This window comes from Natrix helvetica (genome assembly GCF_964273705.1).
Source record: "Natrix helvetica genome assembly, chromosome: 1".
NCBI classification, from domain to species: Eukaryota; Metazoa; Chordata; class Lepidosauria; order Squamata; family Natricidae; genus Natrix; species Natrix helvetica.
In genome coordinates, this window is record NC_138548.1 from 311,269,560 (window position 1) to 311,282,651 (window position 13,092).

The 13,092-nt window shown below is 40.3% G+C and overlaps 1 protein-coding gene across 1 annotated transcript in view; it reads left to right on the forward strand.

Annotated features, from left to right (window-relative positions):
• NCKIPSD (NCK interacting protein with SH3 domain) overlaps positions 1–13,092 on the forward strand; it is a 113,437-nt gene that overhangs the window by 85,661 nt on the left and 14,684 nt on the right. Inside the window, exons 6-8 of the mRNA XM_081939876.1 lie at positions 4,237–4,407; positions 5,083–5,169; positions 7,585–7,723. Of these exons, the coding sequence (XP_081796002.1) occupies positions 4,237–4,407; positions 5,083–5,169; positions 7,585–7,723 (397 nt within the window). The remainder of the gene's footprint in view (positions 1–4,236; positions 4,408–5,082; positions 5,170–7,584; positions 7,724–13,092) is intronic.

Consider the following 13,092-nt stretch of genomic DNA (forward strand, 5'->3'; position numbering starts at 1 on the left):
CTTGTTGTATTCTGTAAGTGATATTAACCTCATTCAGCCTCCAGTGATAACTGTGAGCGATGAGAAAAAAGATCAACTACTTTGATCGATCTATCATGCAGAAAGGCAAGGTGCATACAGTGGTAACAGTAGTCATCATCATCATACAGTAATCCAAGTGGATTTGGCACAGCTTTTTGCAGCTCAAGATGCAGTTCTGATCTCCTGTTCTAAATTAGCATATTTGCAGATTTTTTTTAAAGAAAGTATTTGAAATCTTTGTAAACCCCCCCAAAAATAGCAGGAAAAAGATGGTTGGATATGTTTGCCACCTATTTGTAAAAATAATAAAGGTGGGATGCAAATAAGTAAAAAAATATGAAAGGGGTGGCTAGAAGGGAGAGGGGGGGATGTTTTAAAGCAGGTCAAACTATTCTCCAAGGGACCTGAGGGTAGAACAAGGAGCAATGGGTGGAAACTAATCAAGGAGAGAAGCAACTTAGAACTTTGAGGAGAAATTTCCTGACAGTTAGAACAATTAATCAGTGGAACAGCTTGCCTCCAGAAGTTGTGAATGCCCCAACACTGGAAGTCTTTAAGAAGATGTTGGATAGCCAGTTGTCTGAAATGGTATAAGGTTTCCTGCCTAGGCAGGGGGCTGGACTAGAAGACCTCCAAGGTCCCTTCCAACTCTACTATTGTATTGTATTGTATATAATATTTACATGTACAAAGGAAACACAATGGATATGTAAAAAGGTATTGTATTTTATTTTATTATTCTTTTCATTTGAGTTGGTTCTGCCTGAAATATCATCTCAACTACAGGTAATTCGAGAAAAGATTTAGTTGATCATTAAGTATTCTCAGAAGGCAAATGCAAAGTATTTTTGCAAGGTGATTGGAATGCAAAACATTATCCCTCTGCACCTCCAAATATTAAACTTATTGAGAACCAAACATAAGGAGAGAAAGATAATAGCTGCTGTGTGGAGCATAATGCCAAATCACAATATAAGGTTATTGCTTCTCTGATACAGTCATAACTTTCATATGAAGAAACTCCAAAGCAGAACGCTGATTACAGGAGATGATATTTGTTTATGAAGGAGAAAGATTGGCAGAACCTGAGGGTGGAGTGAAAGAGGGATCAGCCTAGAATCTTTGCATAGCCACAAATGAATTAAGTGCAAACCCTCTTGAGTGGCTTTGTCCGTTATCTACAGTGACTCTAACCAAATGTTTATCATTAGATGAGAAGATTCCTATCTATAGACTTTAGCAATAAATCAGTTTAATTGAAACTTCGTGTGTGGACTTGAACTTTCGCACCGGACAATTTAACAACCATAATTGTGACTGACAACTCAGTTGTTAAGGAAAGCAGTCACTAAGTGAATCTGTGACTGTGTTTATAATCTTGCTTATAGGTTTCCTTTGTTTTACAAACCTGTGAATGTCTTGAATTGGTCATAAAGTTACTTTTTCATTACTGTCATAACTGTGCCCAGCTCCACCGCACATGTGTGTGCACCTCCCGCCGGCCAGCTGATTTTCGGGTTTCTGCTGCACATGCGGGACATGCGCATGCATGCGGGGAAGTGGGGAGCACGCCTCCCCTGCACCCCATTTTTGGTTTCAGGAGGCGTCAAGGAGGCCAGCTAAGCCCAAAACCGGTTGCGGGAGGGGGGATCACACGCATTCACAGGGGGAGCACAGGGGAGATGTGCGCATGCATGGGAGGCGGGGAAGTTGTGCACACACGCAGGGGGCGGGGCGCATCGTGGGTGTGGGGGGATGCCCGTGATTTTGGCACACAAGGACAAAAGGGTTAGCCATCACTATGTTAGGTTCTTCTCTAGAAGCCTGCTTCTGTCTTTTTCTATCAGAGGTAATATGTAAGACAAAAGCTTCTCAGTGGCACAATTGATGCTACCAAATGTCCTCTGTGGTAAGAATTGTCTTTTTTTCTTCTCTGGCTCTAGTTCAGAAGGAATTTGTGATCTCTTGAATTCATAATTGTATAATTATTATTGCTTTGCTGAATTTCTAGGGAATAATAAATCAGATAATTCTGATTATCTTTAAAAAATATCTTCCTTTGTTTAAGGAGCTAGCAAACTTCTGTTGTAAGATACATTAAGCTCTCCTGGAGATTAAGACCTTAAGAAAAAAAAGGAGTGCCTTGCTACATTGGGCCCCTGGCCCTTCAGGTTTGTTTGTTTGTTTGTTTGTTTGGATTTATATGCCGCCCTTCTCCAAAAGGACTCAGGGCGGTGTACAACATTAAAAAACACACATCCCAAAAGTTTTTAAAAAATTAAATCCATATCCAAAAAAACAAACCAAATTTATAAGACAATACATTTTAAAAATGAGTTAAAATTAACAGGCCAGGCCGGCTTGCTGGAAAAGCCAACTTTTTAGGGCACGTCGGAAGGACCGGAGGTCAGGGATTATTCGAAGCTCCGGGGGCAGCTCATTCCAGAGGGAAGGCGCTCCCACAGAGAAGGCTCTCCCCCTGGGGGTCACCAGCCAACACTGTCTGGCCGACGGCACCCTGAGGAGGCCAACTCTGTGGGATTGTACTGGACGGTGGGAGGCTACTGGTGGCAGTAGGTGGTCTCGCAGGTACCCTGGGCCTAAACCATGGAGTGCTTTAAAGGTCATAATTAATACCTTGAATCGCTCCCGGAAAACAACCGGCAACCAGTGCAGGCCGCCTAAAGGGGGTGTAACATGGGAGCACCTAGGTACCCCCATGACAACCCGCGCGGCCGCATTCTGGACCAGCTGAAGCCTCCAGGTGCTCTTCAAGGGCAGCCCCATGTAGAGAGCATTGGAGTAGTCCAGGCGAGAAAGGACGAGGGCATGAGTGACTGTGCACAGAGCATCCCGATCCAGGAAGGGGCGCAACTGACGTACCAGGCCAGCAGTCTATTCTCACAATCCTCATAGATTGTCCTATAGCTGTATTTTTCGGAGTATAAGATGCACCTTTTTCCCTCAAAAAAGAGGTTGAAAATCTGGATGTGTCTTATACACTGAATACAGTACTTTTGCCTCCTAAAACCCCGCCTCCTTCACCAAAATGGCCATGTATAGCCTTTAGGAGGTTTTCAGAGTGCTCATGGGGGCTGGGGGGGGGCAGAAATGAGCGGCAAACGGGCTGTTTTTTGCTCAATTTCCCCCCTCCCCAAGCCCTCAGGAGCACTCTATAAGCCTCCTAAAAGCTATGCATTTCCTTTTTTGACAAAAAATGAGCCTGTTTTTTGCAAAAAATGTGCCAGTTTTTGCTCGTTTATGGGGCCCCACCCCCCAGGAGCACTCTACAAGCCTCCTAAAGGCTATTCATGCCCCTTTTTGAAAAAAAAAAAAAACCCCGACCCGTTTTCGTGAAAAGCAGGCCGTTTTGGGAGGTCTGCAGAGTGCAAAAACTTTTTTTTAATTTGCCTCTTCGAAATCTTGGTGTGTCTTATACTCCAGTGCGTCTTATACTCCGAAAAATACGGTAATTGTTTTAGAAGCTTGTGAACAGGAAGGCTGGGAAAAGAATGCACGAATACAAGCATGGGGAGGCTGGGAAAGAGAATGGGGCTGGGAAAAGAGGGCATGGTGTTCCAAGAAAAGAAGGTTCAGGGTGCGTGCATATGATCACACAGAGGCCCCAGGGAAGGAGGATGCTGTTGGCTGAGAGTGAGCAAAGGGGGGGAAGGGAGGAGGTGTTGTAAAGGCCAGAACTTCAAGGACCAGTCGTAAGTCCATTCAATACCATTATAACTTTAAATAGTCACAGAACAAATGGTCACAACTGGAAGACTACCTGTAATGCAAGGATAGAAATTCATAAACTGTTGTTTCTCCTAGCAACCGTAGCAATGGGCCATACTTCAAAGAGGCAAATTTAGGGTTTCTATATAAAGTTATTGACGTACCGGTAAGTATTGTAGAAAACCTATAAGTCTAGAAATCTACATGTTGTTCGAAAGAAATTTGCTTCCATAAGGAAAAAAAATGATGCACCTTATTGCTAGATAGTATAGAACAGGGGTCTCAAACTCATGTTGTCACAGCGGGACTCCCCCCCCCCTTCCCTAAACTGGGCGTGGCCAGCACGTGACACATCCGGCCCGCGGACCAGGAATTTGACAGCCCTGGTATAGAACATAGGTCAGACATTAACAACTATTTGAAAAGTATTTGAAAACTGCAGTAGTACTTCCTGTTAAGATGGTGCATTATTTCTTTTTCTTGCAGGATCTCTGTTCAGGTTTGCCTTCTGGCCAGATTTGTCATGATGAAGAGAGACTGAAGGTGATATTTACAGATCTGGCTCGGCACAAAGATGATGCCCAACAGCGCAGTTGGGCCCTCTATGAAGATGAAAATGTCATTTGCTGTTATTTGGAAGAATTGCTTCAGATTCTGGTAATGTGTTACTTTGGCAGAGACAGGCTTTTTATAAAGTTTATTTGCTCAGCACTTTGATTATTACAAATGGAAAGTGAGTGATAAGATCGCTTAATGCCTGGATGGGCAGTTCACAAAATAGACGCCCTTGGAATCAGGAGAAGCTCAATTTTTTGGTGCCAACCAAATGATTAAAATCCTCAAATGGAACAATAAATGTTACCTTCTAGCTAGGATAATAATACCATTCCTAATGTTTTAGTCAAGTTAGATGAGATCCTAAATATTATGTTGTTGCCTCTTGGGCTAACTCATCTCAGGTGTAGTAAGAATAAATGTTCCAGTAATTGTCCAGCTCATTAGACAATTTTTAATCCTCTCCAAGTGAATAATAACATTCATCTTTTGTCTGGGTTTGGCTCTTTTTCAACTAAGTTTTTAATGAGTTTATTGCAAAAGCTCTTAGATATTTCTTCCTGTAAGAATGTATATAAAATAGAAGTGTTATCTAAGAGACGGAGGGAGGGAAAGAAACATTCTTGTGGACAAAATCTGTTTTAATGCACATACAGTACCAACAGAATGTTGATAGTACTAAACTATCAACATTGGAAATAGACTAGATTTAGGGAATAACACTGTCTTTGTGTCTCTATTCTGAATGTTAATTTTTTTTCCCATTCATTTTTACAGACAGATGCAGATCCAGAAGTATGCAAGAAGATGTGCAGGAGGAATGAGTTTGAATCAGTATTATCTCTTGTGACATATTACCAGATGGTATGACATTGCATTTTGGGCATATAAGTTTGACCGAATATTGAATAGTTTAATTTTTCCTTGTACATTAATAAATTTGAACATAGCAGTAACACAGCATTGCTATAATAATGCTCTTCTTCTACCCCCACCCTCAATCTCTAGGTTCCCTTATTTTAGGTATATCTCCAAGCAGTCCAACTAATTAGTAAAAATAGCAGGCAAGGCAGCCCTACGCTAAAGTAGGAACCAGTGGCCCAAGTATAAAAGCGGTGGCTGAATTGGGAAATCTGATGTCAGCACACTAAAACAATAGAATATTCTCAAAGTTTGCTTTGGATTCTCTACATTGGGGAAAAACGTGGATGGAAATAACGATAACATTTGGGGGAATATGCATTTTTGTAGGAGATGACCAGACTGGGCCCGAGATAGGGGTCAAACACGCCATCAGACTTAAGTCCCTTCATGCCCACAAGAGATCTAAGTCCAGCCCACCTTGAATTCCTTTGACTCTTATCTGCCAATTTGCTTTGACTGTTACCGTAGTAGTTCAGATTCTTGCAGAGACTATGAGCTTGCAATAAACCTTTATGTTCATTTTAAACTGCTTGGGCTTCCTGATTGTCCTAGGCTTGACAGTTTTGTTATCCCCAAAAAGTAGAAATAATGGATACCAAAGTCCCTCCTAGCAATTTGAAAGCTAAATGTAGTTTTTAAAAGCAGCATTGAGGAAGAGAAGTAGCAGCCTTACTGTCATTGGAAAGATCTCCACCGGTGCCTAATGGGCACATTAGCAGGTTGTTCCCATTTCTTGGTTAATTGGGACACATCTGGGCATTGCATTGAAAATTAAGGTATACAGGTGGTCCTCAACCTGCAACTACAATTGGGACTGGAATCTTTGTCATTGAGGGAAGCTGTCATTAAGTGAAATGGCCTCATGACGACTTCGCTCATCAATCATAAGTTGGGGTAGTTAGTGATTGTGCAGGGCATTTAGCAGAGCACTGGAGAAAGGGCTCTGTCTCCTCACCCCATCACACTTAGGTCCACTTATCTTTTGCCTTTTTCTGCAGCTTTCTATCAAGGCCACTTCACATCCTTCGGCAAGCCAGCCCAATTCTCACAATCATTGGAAGGGTCCTCAAAAATCACACAATTTGGAGAAGGGGCCTTCCAAGTGATCGTGGGAATGATGCTCTTCTTCAGCCTTCCTAGGCTTTTTAGTCTTAAAAAAAATCTTTCTTACCTTCAAAAATCCAGAAGGTTTGAGGTTCATTCCTCAAGCCCACCAAGTCCTCCATTCCCTCTGCTTGCAATCTTCCCTGCCGGCTTCTCCACTGAGTTTGCATAAGAAAGAACAACATTTAGGAATGATTGATAATTGTGACTTGGGGTGTATGGAGTAAAAGATTGGAATATAGGCTAAGCTGTAACTATAAGGAATATTAGAGTAATGCTAGAAGGAATACTAGAGTAATACTAGAAAATTCATGAAAACCAGTGTGAGGCAGGTTAACTGTGACATGATTCTTAGAAGCACTTCATCTTTATCTAGGGAGCAAAAAATAAATTTGGCACAGATTTGTCTGGTATGCCAATTGCACCCTTTCCTGGACTGGGAGACCTGACTCAGGGTCACTCATGGCTTGATCATCTCCCATTTAGATTACTGCAGAGGGTTCTACGTGGGGCTGCCTTTGGAGACCATCCAGAATCTTCATCCGGTCTAGAATGAGGCAACATACCTCTATTGTGTGAGATGCACTGGCTTACAATTTACGTCAGAGTGCAGTTCAGAGTGTTATCACTTTTAAAGCCCTATATCGGCATAGTCCAGGTTTTCTGCAAGCGTGCATTTTAGCAAAGCAGGGGTGTCAAACTGTTGGCACGCAAGCCGGATGCGTCACACATAGGCCAACAGGGGAAAGATGTTGAGAAATGGCGCATGACACAGCGGGTTTGACACCCTTGCCCTAAGGACATATCCCTAGGAAGCAGGCCTTTTCTGGTGGCAGCCTACAGAACATAATTCCCACTGAAGATGGCAGGCCTCTCTCCTTCTAGCCTTCTGAAAAGCACTGAAGATCTGACTTTACCCCCAAAGCACTGGGATAGCATTGGGGGACGGCGGTCAGGAGCCTGACCTAATGCCAGATGTTTTTTTTTTTAATGTTTGCCATTTTAATCATTTAATATGATTTTTATGTTGTTTTAATTGTTGATTGGGAGTCATCTGGAGTTTGGTATAAGATGAGCGGCCATACAGTATAAATGTTTCAAATAAATAAAATAATTTGCTTACTGAAATGATTGCGGTCTGCATAGAATAATTATTTTCTGAGGTATACTGTATCTGGAATATCAAGTAAAAGAAACATGCATTATTTATAGTTGGGTATTTTGTTAATTAAAAACAATTTTCTTCTTAAGGAGCACAGAGTTCCATTACGCCTGCTGCTTCTGAAATGTTTTGGAGCAATGTGCAATTTGGATGCTGCTATTATTTCTGCTCTGGTTAATTCTGTTCTGCCAATGGAGCTAGCCCGAGATATGCAAACTCATACCCAAGGTGAGGCATATTTTGTACAGTAAGTCTTCCTATAGCTCAGACAGAATACAAATTTTTCTTCTCCTGATGATATGTCACTACATTGTGAGGCTCTTAAGGGATATATTCCAAAGCTTGCACTTATTGCAATAATAGAAGTGATGGTCTGTGTTGAACAAGATGTTATGGAAAATCTCAATATAGATATAACTACCATGTAGTAATAAAGTTACAGATCATAACCTCTTTCTTTTCATTGAGAATCCCTGATACAGGGGGAAACTACATTATAGACTATAATGGTAATTTCTTTAATAGAATATATACAATAGAATGCAGTAGATGTAATATATCTTGAAGTATTTGACAATGTACCCCATAACATATTGATGGCGAACTGTGTAAAGGTTGAACTGGAGGATGAAAATGTAAAAGATATACAGCTAGTTTTGAAATTCATTCCCAAAGACAAGGCTATTTACTCAATGATTTCTCATCGGTTTGGGGAGAAGTATTGACTGGTGTATCCTAAGGTTCAGTTCTGGGTCTTCTATTCCTCAAGGTTCCGTTAATGAATTGTTGAAGAAGTGGGTGGAATACATATCAGATTTGTGGATTATATAAATTTGAGCAAACTGGCTAGTATCCTAGAATGCAGAAAATCAAAATCAAAACAATATTGATGAGTTAGAGAAATGAACAGAAAGCAACAACAAAATTTAACCAAGCCAAATGCAGAGCTCACTTAAGAGATAAAAACCAAAAGTGTAGATATAGGATTGGGAATACCTAAATTTGTACTATTACATGGCAAAAGTTATTGGAGTAATAAACTGAATATCAACCGCTAGTTTAATATGGCTGCAAAAAAATGCTAATTTTGGATGCACCGACAGAAATACGATAATAAGAAATAATGTTTCCACTTTATTCTGCTTTGGTCAGATTCTACCTTGAAGACCATGTCTCATTTTGGATACCATGATACAGAAAAACTTGCATAGATTTGGAAAAAAGTAATGAGGATAACTGGCAACTACAAACTAAGACAATTTATACTTCTAAACTGCCTATCTCCTTCAAAGAGCAGCTCTATTGATGATATGTTTAATATTTTAAAAAGAGAGAGAGAAAGAAAATGAAACCACTGCCCAAATACCTGGAAAGATATCTCATAGAAGGTCAAGATTTATTATCTAACATTTGAGGGTGCAGGAGACTTGAATTAAGTTATGTTAAAAGAAGATAGATTCTGATAGAATGCTAGAAAAAAACCTTTAATAATAAGAGCAACTTGACAATGAAACCTATTACCCAGAGTCACTGAATTTGTTCAGACAGGGACATCTGTTGGAAATGCTTGGTTTTGGCTTCCAAAACTGGACAGCAAATTTGACTTGATCCCCTAAATGGCTTTTTCCAATTCTATGGTTCTATGAATTTTTTGTAGTAATCAGTTTTAGTAGCAATTTTCAAAGGGAATCTCTATTTTCCTCGTGGTGCATGACAATTATGTACTGCTATGGAGAAATGAAGATGAAGGCATGGATGTGGCTAGAACACAGCATTTCTCTCTTTCTCATTTGGAGGCATTTAAAAAAGAACCATGGATTGGGCAAAGCTCCAACTACCAGAGGTCTAAAACAGGCCAGAGACTGGTGCTTTACAGTCCTTCATGGCAGCATCTGTAAGGACACTCGGTGATCCCAAGCCCTCTCCTTCATACAGAGAGGAATTCAAGGAGCCAATTCCTTCATGGGCTTCATTTTCCACCGTGATCATTGGTTCCACTAAAAGTGAAATCATCTTAGTTTGCCATTGCTTCCCCTGGAAGTCTGCCATAAGGGGCTGTTTTAAGGTGGGATTCTAACACTCTTGAATTACTTTTATGTTGGACTTCAGCTTTGAAAGCAAGAACCATCTTTGGCACTTGATGATCATAGATCATAGCTGACCAGCACTTGGAGAAACATTCATATAACATTGGTGAACATTTATTGGCTATTAACAAAAAGCCTAGAAAATTTGCCATAATTGTTTTGTTAATACATGGCTCCAGCATCAGCAGGTAGCAGCAGGAGCTAAGCATGCTCCACTCTGCATAATATTTAAATAGGAAAGCCCTTGGAACTCAAGGATTGGTGAATAAATGATGAAGTTGGGAGAAGACAGGGACAAGCCACTTCATAGCATTGCCAAGAAAACATTATGCATGGAGTTGCCAACATTGTCTTATTGGCAGGACAAAAAAAAAAGGAATCTGTCTTATAATTAGATATATTATCTTTATTTTAAATGACATATTGCTAAAAAAATCTGAATTCGTAGGAACAACACTTCTATCTAGGATTTAAATAGATCATATTAATAAACATGATCAACTGCTTTAGTATATTTTCCTTTTAAGAAAAAGCTTTAAGATGAAAAACTTCTAAGAGAATATGTTGGAGTGCATTTGCCCTAAATATCAAAAGACTGTTCATAAGACACTAAAATGGTCTTTCTCCATTGCAAACAGAAAAAAAATACGATAGAAGCAGAGGCTAAGCTAGAGAACATTTTACATTTGATCAAAGCTCTGTTCTGTCTGGGTCTGACCATCAAGACTCTTCTTCCCTGCAACTGGTGGGCAACCTTAACAAAATGAAAAGGGAAATCCTGACTAAAGGTCAAAGTCATGTTGGAAATCATTAATAGGGATATGCAGTGCTTCCTGTTCAAAGACATACAGGTGCTTTGGGGTATAGGTATGAGTGTAGCATCTATGTACAATTGTTTGAAATAGCCATACCTTTCTCTGTGAGAAGATTTGTTGGGTTGAAGAATTCTCACCCAAATGTGATGCATCCTTTGAATACAAAATCCTATGCAGCTGTAATAACCACTTTTACACATAACTATCCAATTGTTCTAGGATACATTCTGATCCAAGTACTGGATATGAATTTTGTTTTATGCCTGTCCTTTTGAGATTTGGCTGTGTACACATACTCACTCGCTAGTATTCTTTTTATCACAGGAGTTTATTGATTGTCTGCCATATCAGAAGACCAAATATTTCTACGTTTGTTTGCAGAACTTTTGGGAGGCTATTTCTCTCTGCAGCTTGATAGGGGAGATTAATAATGATATGATGCTGACACTTCATGTTAGCAGGAAGTTTGCCTATGCTTCAAGAGAGGTGCTGGCTTGCCGCCATCTAAACAGCAGGATTCAATTCCGTTCCTCACTAATGTCAGTCTGTTACATGCTGCTATATTCAGTCATTTCCTCTAAGAAATTCCTGCTGTCATTCATTCAGTGTTTATATTCTTTTACTATTGTGCTTGTTGGCAGCCAGATGAATGCGGAGTCTCATTGTGTCTTTATCTTCTCCCTTCATCTCTCTCTCCAACTCCACCTGCATATCCAGCTAAACTCACACAAAACATGCATGTTGTATTGTTTTTTGCATTTCTCTTGACACTTCCTTGTAGGTAGGACTTTCCATCTATATGGTATCAGACTCTGGCTTAGTGGTTGGTGTTTCTTTCCTAAATGGCATGAACTTAGAGCGGCACTATAAGCAACTCCACCTTCTTACTATTGCTAGTACTCTTACATTTAATTCCACTTTTCGATGTCCAACAAGTCAAGTGTATCAGCAGAGGGGCCCATGGGGTTAGAAAAGGAATCCCGTACATATCCAGCTACTGAGGTATCAGTTTCAGAAAAATGTGCCTTATCTGTTTGCTCCTTGCCATATTTTCTAACCAAAGCTTATCTTTTTCATAACTATGAGTTACTGTATTTTTCGGAGTATAAGATGCACCAGAGTATAAGACGCACCAAGGTTTTGAAGAGGCAAATAAAAAAAAAGTTTTTGCACTCTGCAAACCTCCCAAAAGTGGCCCATTTTTTTGCGAAAATGGGCCCTTTCCCCCCCCCCCCCAAAAGGCATGAATAGCCTTTAGGGGGCTTGCAGAGTGCTGCTGGGGGAGGGGCAAAAACGAACAAAAAATGGGCCGTTTTTGAAAAAAGGGGCATGGTTAGCCTTTAGGAAGCTTATAGAGTGCTCCTGGGGGCTGGGGGGGGGTAAAATTGAACAAAAAATGGGCCGTTTTGTGCTCATTTCTGCCCTCCCCAGCCCCCAGGAGCTCTCTAAAAGCTTCCTAAAGGCTATACATGGCCATTTTGGTGAAGGAGGCAGGGTTTCAGGAAGTAAAAAATGCTGTATTTGGTATATAAGATACACCCAGATTTTCAACCTCTTTTTTGAGGGAAAATGGTGTGTCTTATACTCTGAAAAATACAGTACATCTATCTTGCATGCATGTCATTGCTCATGTATTAGGGACTCTTCACTGATTGACACGTGCTCTTTGTTGGCCAAAACTATCATGCCTTCTTCATTGATATTCAAGTGGCGGTTTATTTAAAATAACAATTGGCCAAGGAGGATGCTAGAGTAACAAATAAGCGGCAAAAGATGGCGAGCACTTTGCACTGCTTTCATTCCTTTCTGAGAGCTATTTTGTAACTCAGTGTCTTGACGATATTTTTTCCCTGTTGCTATCAAAGAACTGTAAACAGGATTTCTCATGAAAAATGACTTTGTATGGTATAGTGATGGAAGTTTATTTTGGGGTTAACAACTTGGGAATTGAGGCTGATCCATCTTCTGATAGATTGCAGAGTGTCTAATCCTTTTTTTGTGGCTGGCAGAGATCAGGGTAATCCTTGCTGACTCCCAAGCAATTCAGATTGGGGCCGAGCCTGCAGTATCTATTCCATAGCGTCCCATTTTTAGCTTCCCAATTTTAAGGAGAAGCATGGGATGCTAAAGCACTAAATTCTAAGTGATTTTGATGAAGCATATAGCACTTCCACTGACATTGACATTATGGCTGCTGCCTAGTTTTCATTTGTGAGTTAATTTGCCCCATATTGTTTCTCTGCTGTCACACATCTGGCTGTAGTGCTTTAAAGTATCCTTCTGGAAAGCTTTCTATAAGATACAGCAAGGCCCACTTAACTAGAACAGTTGTAATCTGGTCTCTACATCAACAGGCCCAAGTTACACACACAGCTTTAATGTTAATCCTGCTTTGTTGAACATCACTTTTCCCCTCCTTGCTGCTTTATTTTGCAGTATTTAAAGTAAAATAAGATGTACCTTAATGTCAAGTTCAGAAAATGTTGATGTTGGCCCAAAACTGTAGGAAAAGAATTTTTTTCAGACACTTCTTTTTTCAGACATACTATGTGTGTGTTGCCATCGGCTGCAGAGTCCCTTGGTGATTTGCAATATTATAACTTCAGAAAGGAATACAGTCGATTGTTGCTTTCTTCATACAATTGTTTGTAACCCCCCTCTTTTTTTTAAATGCACCTGTGGTACAACAATGGCC